The sequence below is a fragment of the Tuber melanosporum genome, assembly GCF_000151645.1.
Source record: "Tuber melanosporum whole genome shotgun sequence assembly, scaffold_29, strain Mel28".
Lineage (NCBI taxonomy): Eukaryota > Fungi > Ascomycota > Pezizomycetes > Pezizales > Tuberaceae > Tuber > Tuber melanosporum.
In genome coordinates, this window is record NW_003298963.1 from 625,681 (window position 1) to 642,117 (window position 16,437).

General features: G+C 49.0%; 1 protein-coding gene; it reads left to right on the forward strand.

Moving 5' to 3' along the window:
- Positions 1-577: 577 nt before the first annotated feature.
- Positions 578-2,011, forward strand: GSTUM_00006666001 (uncharacterized protein). XM_002838846.2 has 2 exons: positions 578-824; positions 881-2,011. Exons 1-2 carry the CDS (start codon positions 673-675, stop codon positions 1,362-1,364), a joined length of 636 nt encoding a protein of 211 aa, XP_002838892.1. The 5' UTR covers positions 578-672; the 3' UTR covers positions 1,365-2,011.
- The last annotated feature ends 14,426 nt before the right edge of the window (positions 2,012-16,437 follow it).

The following is a 16,437-nucleotide window of genomic DNA, read 5'->3' on the forward strand; positions in this document are numbered from 1 at the left end:
AGCATGTCGTCTAGTGTGAAAATAGCATACAATCATCTAGGATTGGTCAATGTTTTTGGATCGTTTGCGTGATAATCTATGTTTCGGATCATTATCTATCACTCGCTCCTGCTGATCACCCTCCCTTATTCCCTGAAACGAAGATGACCTTTTTTCCCCAGGTGGCGCATTTCAAGAGTTTTTACGGTATTCGAGGGTATAATATGGGTACTTGGATCTCTTAACTTGCTGATCCTTGTTAAAACGCCTGCAACTTTAGTCCTTCCTTGGAATGTCGGGGTTCCCTCGGGAACTGGCTTTTTACTTCCATTTCCGAGTACTGTGGTCCTTTTACGCCACACCTACCCGCCGCGCCTTGGTGAGGGGTCCGCCTCGCTGAGAGGCACACTCTCTAGTTGAGCACTAATTTAGAGTACTCGTACCGGTAGTGACATAACCTAACTCGTTTCCCGCGAGCAGAATCCTCGGTAACCAAGGATGGTGTTACCCGCGTCCAAATGAATTCACTCAGGTAACCCTAACCCAATGACCCCTCCTGCGTCATCATCAGCACATCGCGCTACCCTGACCGGACTCGTGAGTGCATACAAAGAACTGCCCACAATCCCAATCACCACATCTACCAAGTCCTAAAACCACGAAGCAGCCATAGCCAATCCGATAGAGAGCCAAATGCCTAAAAAGCAAGTCGAGAATTCAAAAAAGGCTGCCGGAAATGCGAAGAAGGCTGCCGCGGCTGCTACCAAAGCCGATGCCGAAAATTCACGAAGGGCAGCCGAGGAGGCACAAGAGTGGGAGAAGGGTGCTAAGAGTAATGCCAAAAAGTGAGTTTTACTGAGGAGCACGCTCCTACCATCCGATACTAACCCTTTACCATCAGAGAGGCAGCCGAGGCCAAGAAGCGTGATGCGGCCGCTAAGAAGGCCGCTGCGGCTGCAGCACTAGCAGAGGAGGAGCGCGCACTTCCTTCAAAACCCAAGCCCGCCAGAGCCGGCCCAGCTAAGCGGACTAAAGGGATCGACTCTGCGTTGGGATCTCTGAACGCTAGCAATGTCGACGACGCCCTTGATGCTTTGACTTTAGCTACTGGGGCTGAGAAAGGCACCATTGATCGGCATCCCGAAAGGCGCTACAAAGCTGCATACGCAGCGTACGAAGAGCGCAGATTACCGGAGTTTCGTGAGGAGCATAAGGGGCTTAGGCTTGGGCAGATGAAGGAATTGATCAAGAAGGAGTTTGAGAAGAGTGAGGAGAACCCATTCAACCAGGTTGGCAACGTGCGCTACGATGCTACTAAGGATGAGATTGCACTTGCGAAGAAGGCTGAGATGGAAAAAATCGAGGTCAGGCTTGGTGGGAAGTAGCTGTGTTTTTCTTCTCTTGGTCATTTTTCCGGCGTTTGATCGCGATGGGTGGGAGGTGGACTTCATTGTGGTTGCGATGGGATACCTGAGCTTGTGTTTTACCATGGGTATCCATATCTTGTCAAACTCTCTGACCCTAACTTGACTGAAGCTTTGGCGCGCCATTGTTTCGGGCCTTTGTCTATCTATTTGTCCCTCTCGTCACCCCAAAAGTTTAATCTTTTCTAGTTGTTTCGTGATATCCTTTGTTCCATTGAGCTACTAGCATGCTTGGTTCAGTTGTTTGAATTTCATATATTGAGGCTTGCGGGGCGAGTGGTGAGATTTATCCCAGTTGGTATCCTCCTTTCTGTGCAGAATGTCGAAAAACCCGCCCCAGCATTCACCACCTCTATCTCCTCTTCGGCCGCCGCACGTCCGGCGTGCCTCGGCGGTGTCGATGGCCAATTCTTTCCGAAGCGACTTGCAGCTGCAGGAAGCAAGATCATGTTCATTCGCACCCACAGCGCGAGGGGCCGTAACATTGATTAATCTCCCACCACCTCTACCGCCCAAAGACGAAACCCCACAATTCTCGCCTGGGGTTAGTGGTCATGCTTTCTTGCTGGATGGAAAATTCAAACCACTACCATCGCCCCTGGCAACTGATAGCGATGTTTACGTTGTTGAGCCTGTCGGGGCGGTGGGGGGGAGGACATTATACAAGATTACGGGGGACAAGGGCTCAGTATCTGATCCAATGTACCTGTATGACCCAACGCTAGACGAGTTTGTTTTGATCACTGAGCCAAGGCGTTTCCCCACTACTTGGAGTAAGCGAGTGCGGTCTGGAGGAACGGTGGGGCGCTCACTCTCTGTTCCTCTAGGGAAGGGTCTCAATACACAACGAAAGTGTACAGGGCCAAATAAAAGAGGCGAGGAAAGTTCTAGCTCCTGGTTACATATCGACGTTCATAAGCCCATCCCGATTGGGGAGAAGAGTCTCCCTTCTACCATTTCCAGTAGGTTTACGGAGGGGCCATTATCTCCGTCGACACCTGTATCTCAGGGTCCAGCTGAAGCGGGTAGTGGGTTTTCGCCCCTGGAGCGAATTTCTCGTATGATATCTTGAGCTAACCTCGCCCCCACAGTGCCTCACCCACCTAATAGCCCACGCACAATTTTTGCAAATAACAGTCTTTACGATGCTCCTATTCAACAGCTCTTGCTTCCTGCTCCTACGCGCGTGATTAGGCTATCATTGGCAACTGGGTATTCACCTGCGCTATCTCGTACCATCAGAATAGAAGTTCCAATTCATAATCCCTCATTTACGGATTCCAAGTTATTCAACCTTCTACGGCAGGAGCAGAATAAGCTTAGTGGGTTTTTTAGGATGTATTTTTCACTGCGGGGTATTCGATCCCTCAGACTTGTCGGGGTACTTCTTCTTGATCCCTTGGTTCTTCCAACTTGCATTTTACTGATAGATTGCGACCAATTTTAACAGGCTTCCGGGTCACCACGTGACCACTTTTCGCTCACCTTCTCTCAGAGTGAGCTACTAGCTTGCTACCATCGGCCTCCCGATCTCGGGCGTTCCTGGGCGGACTGGCTAGCGAAGGTCACGACTGATGAACCCCTCACATTAGAGTTTGTCGAGGGTTGGCTCCCGCAGCGAATATGCCTGGCAATCACCATCCCACTTGCGATAACCTGCCTCGCGGTATGTATATGGATATTTTACAGTCCAGAAAGGGTATTCGTTTCTGCATTTTTGTTTGGTGGACTCCTCTTGGCTGTTCAAAGTGTAATGGTGGGACTGTTATCTGTATTGAGTTTCATTACATAGTTTCATGGCCTTTGCCGCTTAAAATTTCCTTCAGTAACTGGAAATGACTACACTATCGGGTTATCGATCTTGATACTTGCTCTTATGGTAATTATTACGTGCTTGCGCTATCATCGATTTCAGAGTATAAATTTGCCCTCACCTCCACGGGATCTGGACTTTTCGTGGGTAATCATCTTGCCCGCAAATAAGTAATTGAAAAAGGGTGGCAATGTGAAAAAGGGTGGCAATGGGTGATAAGCCCATGAACAAAGAGGGAGATAGTATAGTGGAACGAAGTACTAAGTCTGGGAGTTAGGAAGATAATGCTACCACGCCTAACCTCCTTCAAAGAGTGTTGTTTCGATGGCGGCGGCGAAGGAAGATCCAGAATTTGAATGGGAGGATATTTGTTTCGGGATTCGGACTATTTGCAGATGGATACTTGAGCGGGGTAAGTTATATCGCTGGGATCATATGAATCTGGACTAAGTTGACTTAGTTGATGCTGTAGATCATCGGTGTTGTGAATATCCTTATGCGGAGAGTGTGGCTGGAGAGATATACGCCAGAGAAACAATGACTCTTAACTTCAGTAGCTCTCTTGTTCCTGTGAAGGGGCCCTTGCTAAAACCCCTAGATCAAGTTTGCTGGTATCGTCATCGGAAAACTCAGTTTTGGTTGGCTTGTCGACAGATTTGGTTGTCGTAATGGCATGAAGGCATCGGGGATCATAGTCATTATTTCCTCCCTGCTGACTTCAATTCCCTTTTTCCTGGGCCTGTCCTCCGTATAATCAATCTTCTAGCCGCATGTCGCTTCTTCACTGGCATGGGAATCGGTGGCGAGCTCCCATCTGGCAGCGGTGCTTGTGCAGAAGTAGCAGCGCTCCGCCCAGAGGGGACAAGGAACCACTGGTTCGTTTTCTGCACAAATCTTATGATTCTCGGGGTATGTCTTCACACGAATGGGTGATTTAGGTGGGGCATATCATGGTAACTAGTCAATAGGGCTTCTTTGCAACAAACATGATCCCAACCGCAGTCGTGGCACTGACGGGCGAGGACACCCCAGACCAGTGTTCTAATGCCTTCCATATACTCCTCAGCAATGGCACCGCCTTCGCCTTGGTGGTCTTCCTGATCCACCGCTTCGTCAATGAAGGCGAGCAATACGAGCAGGCTCGGAATGATAAACTAGAGGTATCATAAAAGACAGTGATAAGGCACTACTGGCGCAACCTTGCAGTGGAGAGCTTGATATGGTTCCTCTGGAACATCACATCCTTCTTGTATACCATCTTCGCACCAAGGTTAGTTGAAATAGTTGGCACACCAGGACAGAGTCTGGTGCAGGTCTTTGGGTATACCGCCTGCATCATGATATTCCATTTCCCCGGAGCGGTGGGCGAGGCGTATCTCAGGGACAAGCTGGGCCCAAGAGTAACGTTAGTTTGGGGGAGTTTTTGCCAGACGCTTATGGCTGTACTGCTCGCAGGATTGTGGGCAAAGATCGAGATCCCGGCTCCGGCCTTCATATTCATTTTCGGATGCCAACTCCACTTGTCGCTGGTATTCAGTAACATCTATCTACTGACATATTAGCTTCTTTTCCATGTTTGGCGAAGCCGGAGCAGGAAATAACATAGGACTCATAGTCTCACAATCCGCCGCGACCCCAGTCCGCGGCAAGTTCTATGGCATCGCAGCAGCATGGAGAAAGGTCGGAGGGTTCATTGGTACACATTCCTTCCTTCACCTTATAGATTCTTTCGGAGGCGAGGAATCCAAATGGGCCATATTCGGACTATTCTTTGTTTGCAGTGGGATCGCAGTTTTAACAAGTTGTGTAGGTTGGTGGGGATTGAGGAATGTTAAGTTGGATGAGCAAAGTTTGGATAACAGGGATTAGGAGTTTGCGGTGTTTTAGCAGGGAAACTGAGGTGGGTTAGCTGTTTAACTGTGGGCTGGTTTTGCATAACGTTTACCGCAATTGGTGGGGTTTATTGAATTTGTAAACGGTATGATCTTAATAGCAATGTAGACTAACCGTGCCAAGGTTCCTGCCGATTGTGGAACAGCGCGCAGTTCCAAATCTTGCAGCACGTCTAAGACATGCCTTTCAGCTCAACATAAGATACTATCTCAACATCAGATTTTCTATCTGCAGAGATTTCGACCCCTTACCAGCCCCTCCAGAATACTGTATCAATGCCCAAAAATTACAGCAATATCAAAATTGGAGATGCTTGTCAAAGGTTATTTGAATGTGATAAGCCAAATATTGCTGCAATGGCATGCGAGTTTCAGGTTCTGGAAAGCCATTTACGGGCCAGGTGGAAGGGATGGCAACCAAAATCACAGCACTAATCATATAATAAATGTCTCTCCAATGCTGAAGAACTTGCAGTATGCATGTATTTAGAACTGTAACAATCCTACTCCACTATGTTTAATTTTTCAACAGGTAACGACCTTACCTTTTACATTCTCTCGATATCTCAATAACTCAGAGAACTAATACCTTCGCTATCACTTCTGATAGTTGAAGATCGTCTAGTACTTTCGTTATCTCTTGTAAGGAAGACCTCTTTCTCATGTAGTATTATGGAAGATGTTTGTAAAGTATTGGTTCAACTTATAGTATAGGAAAGAACTTAAGTAGTTGTATGAGGAGTCTGTACCGGAGGACCTTTTTTTTTTTTTTTTTTTCTTTAGAATCATTTAATTCCTTGTTTAATGTACAAGAACATGGCATACAGTATGAGCTATAGCATTAAGAAAACCACTCCATCTTAGACAAAGAGAAAATCCTTACTCCCAGGACCCTCTGGTATAGGCCTAACTGCATACATTCCAAGAGTGATCAACTCAGGTGCCCAGCCCACAGGCTTCAAGACATGAACATGAAGGAGTTTTGCTTAGAAGCTAACCAAGTACCCAAGAAGATTCCTCACCTGAAAGATCATCCTCCTACTAACTACATATAGCCAACAAAAAGAAAACCAAACAAGCTAACATATTATACCTAGTTATGGGTCAACCCCTAGTAATGGGTCAGTTTCAGCCTACTTGTAAAAACATCAAAAATCGCCACCACCAACTCAATATTTACTCTCCTGGCCTTAAACTTTGTAAAATAAAAGGTTTTAATTGTCATATGATGTACAAAAAAGATAGTTTGGAAATAATACAAATTGCAGGATTGGGACCCCAAAGTGATAGTTTATGATTTAATCACTATTGTCCTCAGAATCAGACATTAAAATGACCTGGTAGTTAACCTTTTTATATGAGGAGCACTGGGGGTGGGTGGCACTTGGAGCCATGTTGTTAGAAATTAGATTTTCCTCCTAGAAAATGCAAGCTATTAGTTTAAAAATATAATAAAATAAGAGAATATCTACTTACTGATTCAGTAGACTCATCACAGTCCATCTCATCCTCCTTTGTATTTATGATTTCCAGATTTTTAACAGCCCTTAGCTGGGAACCTGCCTTTTTCTTAGAAGTAACTATTTGTGATTTGGTCTTCTGTTACTGCTGTGAGATCATTTTCTTTACAGCTAAATTCTTTTTACGTATATCATCACTCTCACGCTTTTTATAAAGCCTAGAAAGAACTGAGGTATGAAGAATAAGGCCACCCTTAATCTGGCAGTGGTCTGTAGTACTGGGCTTGACAGCTTGAAGCCTGGTAATAGTTGCAGCATCAAGAACAGACTGGGCATTTACTTTGCTATATAAGTCTAAACCTTTGTTTAAAAGTGTACAACTTATATCATTGAATTTATGTTGGTTAGCTTTCTCTTGGATCTTATTGAGTTCAAAGGATGTCTCTGCATAGGTAGGAAGGAAATGGAGGCCAGAACACTGTTCATTCATAGGCTTGGACTGAGGAGTAGACAATTGAAGCCCAGACTGTGTCACCAACGTGGCTTAGCATGAAAAAGGTCTTCACATGACACATGGTTATGAGTCACAGGTATGTTATTGTTTTGCGCATATGACCTATTCGGGTTATATAATTTGTTATGTGTGGGATTTGTGATGCTTTCGCACAGGGCTCAAGTATGAGTCATGGGATGTGCACCTGACGAGTATGCCTTGCGAGGGTACCTTACGGGTAAGCCTTGCGCATATAATTTATGTTTCACACATGACCTCATTATGAGGTCATGGGTTTCGCGCATATGACTCAGTCGAGTCATATGACTTGCTTATTGTGTTATGATTGGTTTATGAGTTTTGTACATGACCTCGCTATGAGGTCAGGGGTTTTGAGCATGTGATCACTTTGGTCACATGACTAGTTTGTTATGATTTGGTTTCGCACATGTGACTACTTTAGGTCACATGACTAAAGGTGGGAAGAATACTATATAAGGAGGTCGATGCGGCCGAGGAAGATAGGTTCTTCACCCTTTGTTCTAAGTACTTTTCCTACTTCTTGCACTCCGTGTCGGAAGTGAGCATAACCAATACTTTACCTTATTTCGCTCGCGATAAATACTTCATCTACTGTTACTTGTTTTTGTTTTTCGTTTCGGGCGGTCAGTTAGAAGTTGTTGTTCTCGCTTAGAAGATACTTCAGTGTGAGATATCCGTGGCCTGGTCTCGGTAATCACTGAGTGTAGTTTGGGCGAGGATGGCGTCTTCGACAGCCTCCTCCTCCACGGATTCTCCCCCCCCTTCGAGGATGTCGTCCCCCGTTCGGTTCGACTCCAACCCCTCCTCCTCGCTTGAGACAGCCCATGCGGCCCTGTCTCTTGCGCCTGCTACTGAGGCTGGCCGTGGCCTCATTCCTACCACCACACGGTCTTATGTTGCACCCAAAGGAAACTTTAAGTTTTTGCAGTTCCAACACTGCCACGGGTGTTAGAACATGGTAAACCCGCAATTTCATGATTTGGTCCGGCAAACGGTCGCTGACGCGACCGTTGCTACGATGAAAGAAGTGGAGGTTTTTGGTGAGAGTTTTCCTGATTGGGAGTGGCTGTTCAGCCACATGTGGCTTGGACAAAGACACTACTACAGGGCTCTTCGTTCGGTTCAACTCCGATCGTGGTTCGGAATACTCTCCAGCCCCTGCACCTTCCCCTCCCAAAGATTCTCAGGCTGTAGTCCCTGAATCCTCCGTTCCCCCCGCCAAGGACAACTCGACTGCCGCCACGGTTGAGGCCAGCTCTTGGTCCGCTACTCCTCCACTCGCTAGTGCTGTACAAAGCAAGATGCCCAGCTTCTTCCGCCAGGCCCACAATATCGGGACCGGCTTCTCGACCCCCTCCTTTTTGGCAGGAATGTCTTCAGGCGAAAGGGCTCATTACGAAACCCCGAAGTTCAAGCTGGACAACCCTGATGATGAGGATTACAACCCTCCTGTCTCTGGAACATGCCGCCGAACACGGTCGGCATCTCCCATTAAGCGATCTGCTGCTCCTCTCCTTGGTCCCCAATTTTTGAGGGCTATCAACATTGATGAGGGATGGAAAAAACAGATTGTCCCCGCTCTTCCCGGCCTACCCCTAGGGATTCACCATGGACGCCTGACCGTTCCTCCGCCTGTGGTGCTCCCATCGACAATCGAGGCTACACCCCTCTCTCCGTCGCCGCTGATGACTGAGGATGTCCTACCCACCTCGGAGGTGCTGGCTAGGGACACCCCTATGGAGCTGGATGATGGGCGCAACTCAGAAGCAACTGGCTTGGGCGACAGCTTACACGCCCCTTCACCAGCCATGGGTTTATCACCTCCGCCTATTATTGGACGATGGGTGTCACCTCCTGGAGGCCAACTAGAGGGTTCCTCAGAAGCCCCTAGTGGAGGTTCAACTCCACTGGAAGTTCTGCTCCCAGAAACCCAACCAGAGGACGCCGACGCTGTGGTAGCCCAGGTGGACTCAATTATGGCAGGTGTCTGTGAGATGCTGGATACTGGTAGGACCCCCTCTTCTGGACCCCACTCAGGTAGTATAATCGGATCCATGTTGGAAGGTCTGGAGGACATCCGGTCTGGTAATACTCAGCCTCTCCTTTCCTCGGAGTCTGGGTCGATTGAAGACAACACAGTACAGGACATACGAACTTGGATGAACAGTGGCTCCACCTTTGACAATGAAGGTCCAAGGAACGGGATAAACTACTGGAGCTGAGTTCATGTCTTGGAATGGGCAGTAAAAGCACTGACCGACATTGTTGGTAGGCAAGGGGAGGAAATTGAAGCCCTTCAGGTGAGGTTATCCCCGCACCACCGCTCCTCACCAGCTGTACCTCACAATACCTCCGATGTTTCGTCAGAGCTTACCCTACCATCAGCTACCCCTGGGAAAAAGGAGGCCTCTAAGGAGGCTCCTACCGCTAAGGCCTCCTTTATAGAGGTAGTAAAACGAATGGCATACGTGCCCAAGCCCCCCGCTAGCCCACAGGAATGGGTACGTCCTGCCAGGCCTGCATCAGCGGCCTCATCACACCAGTCTAGCAGCAGTGGCAGCTCCTCTAGTGAAGGGGGGGTAGTCTTGCGGGTAGACCGAGGAGGTGAAAGCAAGTCGATTCACTGGAAAGAGGAGGAAGGGGTGGAGAAAGAAGAAAAGAAAAAACGGAGGAAGCGTGGCAAACACCTGAGTGGTGGTGCCAGGAGGAGAAGAAAAGCTGCCAGAGAGGCTGGAAAAGAAAAAGAAGCGGTGACCCCGGCCAAGACTCAGGGGAAGGCTGATAAACAGGAATCGGCTCCGAAGGTTGCGATACCTACTATTACGGTAGCCCAGTCCGGACCAGCTGCCCTGGCCAGCGTCAAGGTAGGCACGACTCAGACCAGGCAGGAATACAGCCGAGTACCAATGGGACCCCCAGACCCACTGAACTCGGTACTGCCGCCGCCGTACTCATCGCCAACCCCGAATGCTAGAGGAAGGCACATCACCATGCGCTTCGCTACTCAAAAGAAGGTTGCCCTGCCAGAGGGTGTCGATATTGAGGCAATTCGAAATCGGATTAATGTGACCTTTTCCAATCAGGGAAAGATTCAGGGAAATGCTCCATATATTCGCGCAGGACACGTCCGGCTGGAAATTGGGTACATCTTCCTGACCTTGGTGGCACACTCAGTGACAGAGCTAGGCAACAGGTTGGACAAGGCCAGGCTCGATCTGCTTAGGGAATTGTCACTTCCAGAATTTGAATTCCAGAGGAATCTGGAAAAGGTGAAAATCTTTGTTTCTGGTGTTCCGCTTGCTGACACAGGACGGGGATCGATTTAGAAGGTGGAAGGATGGACTGGAAGCGCGGCTTCTGATGGCCTTCGCACTGATTTAGAGCAATTCAATACTGGTATAGTTACTGTTTCCCGGCCCGATATTATGGGATCCATACATGCTATGAGGCAGGCCAATGCTACAAGTTGCGGCATCCGCTTCGTAGTGGAAAATAATGAGGCCATCAAGGAAAGACTGGCGGAGGGAAAGATTTGGTTGCAAGGAGGAGCCCGCAATGTCAGAATCTTTGAAGAGTATCGCCCCCTCAAGGTATGTGGTAAGTGCCTGGAAACCGGCCACTTTGAAGCGACATGTGGCCGCCCCCCTCAGTGCCGATTCTGCTTTGGAGAGCACTTTTCTCGAGAACACATGTGCAGCAAACTGGCTTGTCCCAGAGGGGTGGGCCAGGCCTGTGGACATACCAGGAGACAATGCTGGTTGTGCGACCGAATGGACCACTTCACGGGGTACGAGCGATGCCCAGGTATCAAATCATCATCCCCGACTCCACCTTCCTCGCCTGCTAGACAGGGAAAGGCCACGCCGACCACGCCCGCAAAGGAACAGGTCAAGGAACTGGGGCCGCAGGGTAAGAGGGTAGAAAGAAATAGGAGGAGAAGAAGCCGAAGTCGTAAAAGATCCCCGACACCCAGGCTGGTCGAGATTAGCAGTGATGAGGAAGAGGAGACTCCCCGCCATAAGTCGGAAAAGGCCAAGGATAAGGAATCGGGACGGCCTTCCCCCTCCCCGGCACGTGGGATTTTAAAAACTAAGGGTGGTACCGCCACTAAGCCCTGCGATGAGGAAACAAGCTAGGTTGCCCGGGATCCAGATACCGGCTCCGCCTATGCCTCTGGCCCTTGTGGCCCGAGTGGATCAGTTGAAGCCCCCTTTTAATGCTTATTACGACATTGGCATTAAACGTGGGGAGGAGTAGTCGGAATCGGGCGCTGGCATTTGATGTGTTTTCCTTTGTTGATTTGTTTTTTATTATTGAACCTCCTGTTGATCGAGAGGGACAGCATGTACCAGTGGATGTTAATGGGTGGGATTTGTTTTCCTTTATTAAGGGGTCAGGTGTTGAGGTGTTTGTTCGGTCCCACATTTGTGGGCTGTTTGAGGTGGTTAGGCATGGGGAAGGTAGTGCTCAGATTGGGTATTGGGAAAAAGGGGCAAAGAAGGTACTCGCTGGAGTTTATTTTCAACCCGGCTATACCAAGGACCAGTTTCTTCGATAGTTGGATGAGGTTGGGGGACCTGACATCGCATTTGGAGACTTCAATGCCAGACATCAAGACTGGGACCCCAACGCGGACCATAACAATACAGGAGGACAGTGGCTGAAACAGTGGTTCACGGCCCCGGCTCGGGATATGAATATGGTGCCGCCGACAGTGCCAACCTTTCGAGACATTTCCAGAATCGACCTATGCCTACACAGGGCGCCATATGTCCGACATCGATACATGGACACCGCTGGCTGTGAGCACAGTGCTCAAGCCCTTAAGCTGAAGGTGGACCTCCCTGACAATGTTATGCGTCGGAGACTGGCTTGGAAAAAAGCAGTCTGGGAAAAAGTCGAGAAACAGCTGGACGTTCTCAAGGAGGTAGAAGATGAGAAGCTGTGGGAAGGTGTGAAGCGTGTGGTGGATGCACTCCCACGGGCCTCCATTGGCAGAGGTCGGTGCGAGTGGTGGACACCAGAGTTGGAAACGATGAGGCTGGATGTGACTCGACTACGACGATACTCCAAGCGCAAGGCGGAGCGGACGGAGGACTACAAGCTGGTCAGGAGTGTTTACTGGGCTTGCCTATTGAGGGCCAGGTTCGAACACATCAGGGCCAAGATAGCTGAGAGCCAGGACCCGGACATTTTTCGGCTAGCACGAAAGTTGGAAGCCAAGTGGACGCTTCCCTCCATGACCAGGCCAGACGGGTCCTACGCCACAACACATTCCGACATCAGCGACCTGGTCGTACAACAGCTATCCCCTGGCGATCCTGCTCCTTGGAAAGACTCTGTAATTGATATGGACAGTACCCAGGAAATAGAGATCGCCCTCGCTAGGTCCCCTACGAACACGGGCCCAGGAGAAGATGATATTGGGTATCCCTTCATAAGGTTCTGGAAGCGAAGGGATACGGCAACCTTGAGGCGTTTGGTCGACTATGGGTTACGTCACAATATTCCGGATTGGCATCGGCCAGAGGTAGTGCTCATACCAAAGATTGACAAACCCAGATACGACATCGTCAAGTCATGGAAAATGATACCCCTCCTCCCGACACCTGCAAAGGTTACAGAATGCGTGGTCTTGCTGAGACTGGCCATGTGTCTTGACCTGGGGGAAACACAATTTGGTTCTCGCCGGAAGAGGGGGGTTCATGACGCCATGGCAGTGGTCTTTGAGTTCCTACGGCACAATGAGGGCTATAAACGACTGATCTTGTCCATGGACGTTGAAGGAGGATTCGATAACATTGATGTTGACCTTCTGTCAGACTTCCTGGTCGCCCGGGGGTGTCCATTGAACCTGTGTCAGTGGGTGCGAAGATGGACGTCCTGCCGGTCAATTCGCTTCCGGTTTAATGAATACATCTCTAAGGCCTACTATGTCAGCAAAGGGGTGCCTCAGGGCTCGCCTCTCTCTCCTTTTCTTTTCGGGGCCTACGTGGCGGATATATTCACACCGCGAATGCGCTACTCCCCTGGGGTCCAACAATTGGTGATCTCATATGTTGATGACGGGGTCCTCATGGTGGCTGCAGAGTCTTGCAACGCTGCCCCGTACCATGCGGGGGAAACTTTTGCAGACTGTGATCGTATAGCAAGGGCTAGGGGGATGGGGTTTAGTGCCCTCAAGACCCAGTGGATCGGGTTTGGGGACAGGGCGTGGGGGGGTATGGAGTTGTTGGAAGAGATGGTTTTGCCTTCTGAGGATTTACGGGTTCTTGGGTATAGGTTTAATGTATTTTTTAATTTTTCTTCTCATGTAAAGTATTGGTTGGAAAGAGGGTTAGGTGTTAGGAGAAGAATTTCGGCGTTGGGAAGGAGGTTTGGGAGTGTTGGAGGGCTTGGGGCATGAGAGACTTACCGCTTGGTGCAGGCAGCATATCTTCCGACTGTGTATTATGGGCTTGAATTTGTAACCGACCATGGGTCATATGTGAAACAGATTCAGGTCCACGTCAACGGCTGCCTCCGATCAGTCTTCCGGACCCCCATGAGGCTGGCAAACAATATACTGCTGGCTGAGTTCGGAACACCACCTGTTGCCATCCAAGGGAGGTATCTGCAGAGGAGGTGCTACAGCCGATTTATTAACTACCGGTACTGTGATCAACACCCGTGGTTCAGTGAAATACGGCATGACTGGAAACAGGAAGGAATGGTGGCACACCGGCAGAACTCGGACAAGGAACTCACCTGCCGCCCCACGATTACGATTGGGAAGGACAAGGCGGTGATGGCTGCACGCCACTATTCGCTGTACACAGATCTCTGCAAGTTCTCGGATGTGGTTATATACACGGACGGGTCCAAGTCCGCTGAAGGGGCTGGTGCGGCATGGGCAAGTACTTTGAGACAAGCGAAGCCCTGACCTGTGTCGACGGGTGCTCGGTTCCCCCGTCTTGGAGCATTGTTGAATGCGAGCTGTTTGCAGTTGTTTGTGCACTCCGATATGCCCGAATGATGGCCAAGAGGCGCCCGGTCCATGTGTTTCTGGACTGTGTGCACGCCCTCATCCTGGTGGATGGGATGTTTCTGGAAGGAGATTCGGCTGAAATGTGGGAAGTTATGGCGCCATTGTTTAATGAGTTCAGCTATGTCAACATTAGCTGAGTTCCGGGACACATGGGCATTGACGGCAATGAGACGGTGTACAAAAAAGCTAAGGCCTGCGTGGGGCGCCCATTGCGGCCGCTGAGTTGGGAAGGGGTAAGCTTTGGGATCGGGCATGTGGCATTGGCCCGAGAATTGCGAAAAGCAGAGTGGGGTTCATGGCACGACAGGGAGGGACACGGGTATTATGCTCGTGAACCTAGGGCACCTCGACATCTTCGAGGCCTCACCCATATGGACTCCTATGTTTTACTGAGAATTCGTAGCGGGACCGGTTTGGTAGGGCATGACAGCTGTGCAGGGAAGGATGATAGACACCACTGGACTGAGTGCCCCCGCTATGCTATAGGGCGGCCCGCTAATGAGGACTTGTACAAGGATACGACGATATTGCAGTGGAAGTCCTGGTGGGTAAGCTACAGGTGGTTAGGCCTAGGAATTCCCCGGCATGTTGAGACGGTGGATGGGGAATTGGTAGTGGCAGGTAACCTCTTTGACGGCACACTGATAGTGGAAAGAAGTGGTCAGTTGGCGACGGTAGGGGACCCCACGACCTGCACCCAGTGTGAGAAGAAACATGATGGCAGTGGATACGTTCTACCGGGGTTGGTAACCATGCCGAAGAAGTGGTTTTTCTTGCCCGACCAGCGACGCTGTGATATGTCCCTGCTGTGGGACTGCGATTTCAGCGACGGCCACCCAGAAACGAGTCACCTTCACCGAACACTTTGAGAAAAAGCCCCACTATTTACGAACGTATCACGATTGGTTTTGGCATTCTCGGCACCAGCAATGGGACGAGCTGGACCTCGCGACTCGGACGTTGGTGGTTTTGCGGTGGGCTAAGACAAAAGGGTTGTTGAAAGAGGAGCGATGTTCATTTTGTGGGATGGTTCTGGCCGAGGGATACGTGGACCTGGGACTACACTATAAAAAGACGGAAGGATGTTAGGATAGACTATATGTTTCCTTTGTTGAGTATGTGGGATAGATTGTGTTGGAGGCGGATAGGGGTGAGGGTATGAGACGGTGGCTGGGTGGCGAGGTGGGAAGACGCATTAATCCGGGACAGTACTAGTTGCTGCGAGCGCCCGTGAGCCCATTTAGGTAGTGATTTTTGGGATTTATGTTTGGGGGGAGTGATTGCGAGGCGGAATAGTCTGCAGTAGTGTATTTTAGATAGATTTGTTTTATGGGGCGTGGGGGAGACTGGTCGTATGCCGGTGTCAGCGGTACTAGTATAAATAAAATTAGATTGAATTCTAAGTACTTTTTCTACTTATTACTTTAACGAATATAAAACATCTTTATGATCTTTATCTTTATTACAACGTTATTGTTACGCCAAGAAAAGTCCTTCAAGAAGACGAGTTAGAGAAAGCTTACGATAGGCGTTCCCGATAGAAGACAAAGGTCTTGTACTATCGGTAACGTAGTCAGAGGCCTAGAGCTATCGTAAGACAAGGAAAGAAGAAGACAGAAAGACAAGTATCGTTTCCTGTCGCCAAGAACTAACTATCTAGAAAGGGATCGTTACAGACTGGCTCAAAACTCTCTGCCAATTGAATAAAATCATGCCACTTGACCTCCAAGCTGACAGAATATTTCTCTCACTCATTGCCCTTGTCCTTACCTTGTGGTATATTGGATAAAAGTTACCTTTATGCATTGCCCAATTGGGTCTATGATCGTAGAAAAAGTCTTCCAACTCCTTTCGATAACTGGTTCTCATTGGTGAGAAGATTCCAATATCTAAAAGTTGAAGAACATGGATTGTATACACAGGAAGACATATCAGGTGGATGTTCATCTTAATACAGTGTTCAATGAACTCGATATTGTTCACATGAGAGCTGTGTCCATCTAAAACCAGTATTCGATAATCCTTAATTCCATTTTCTGGCCTTGTTTTTAGTTCAAAGATGTTTACCAACCACTCTAATGTGATCTGCGTTGTGGTGTACCCTGCCTTCGAGTATGTAAAATAGGCATCTGTATTCTTCTCATAGTTGATGTTACTATGATGCCCCATCAGGTGGACATTCGAGGTATGAATAATAAGAGGCGGAATCGACTTTTCATTGCCAGAAATGGCTTCCACAACTGTAACCCAAGACTGCTTCCCATCTTGCATAATCCTTGGATTCTTCCTACCAGTACGGTATAAGAT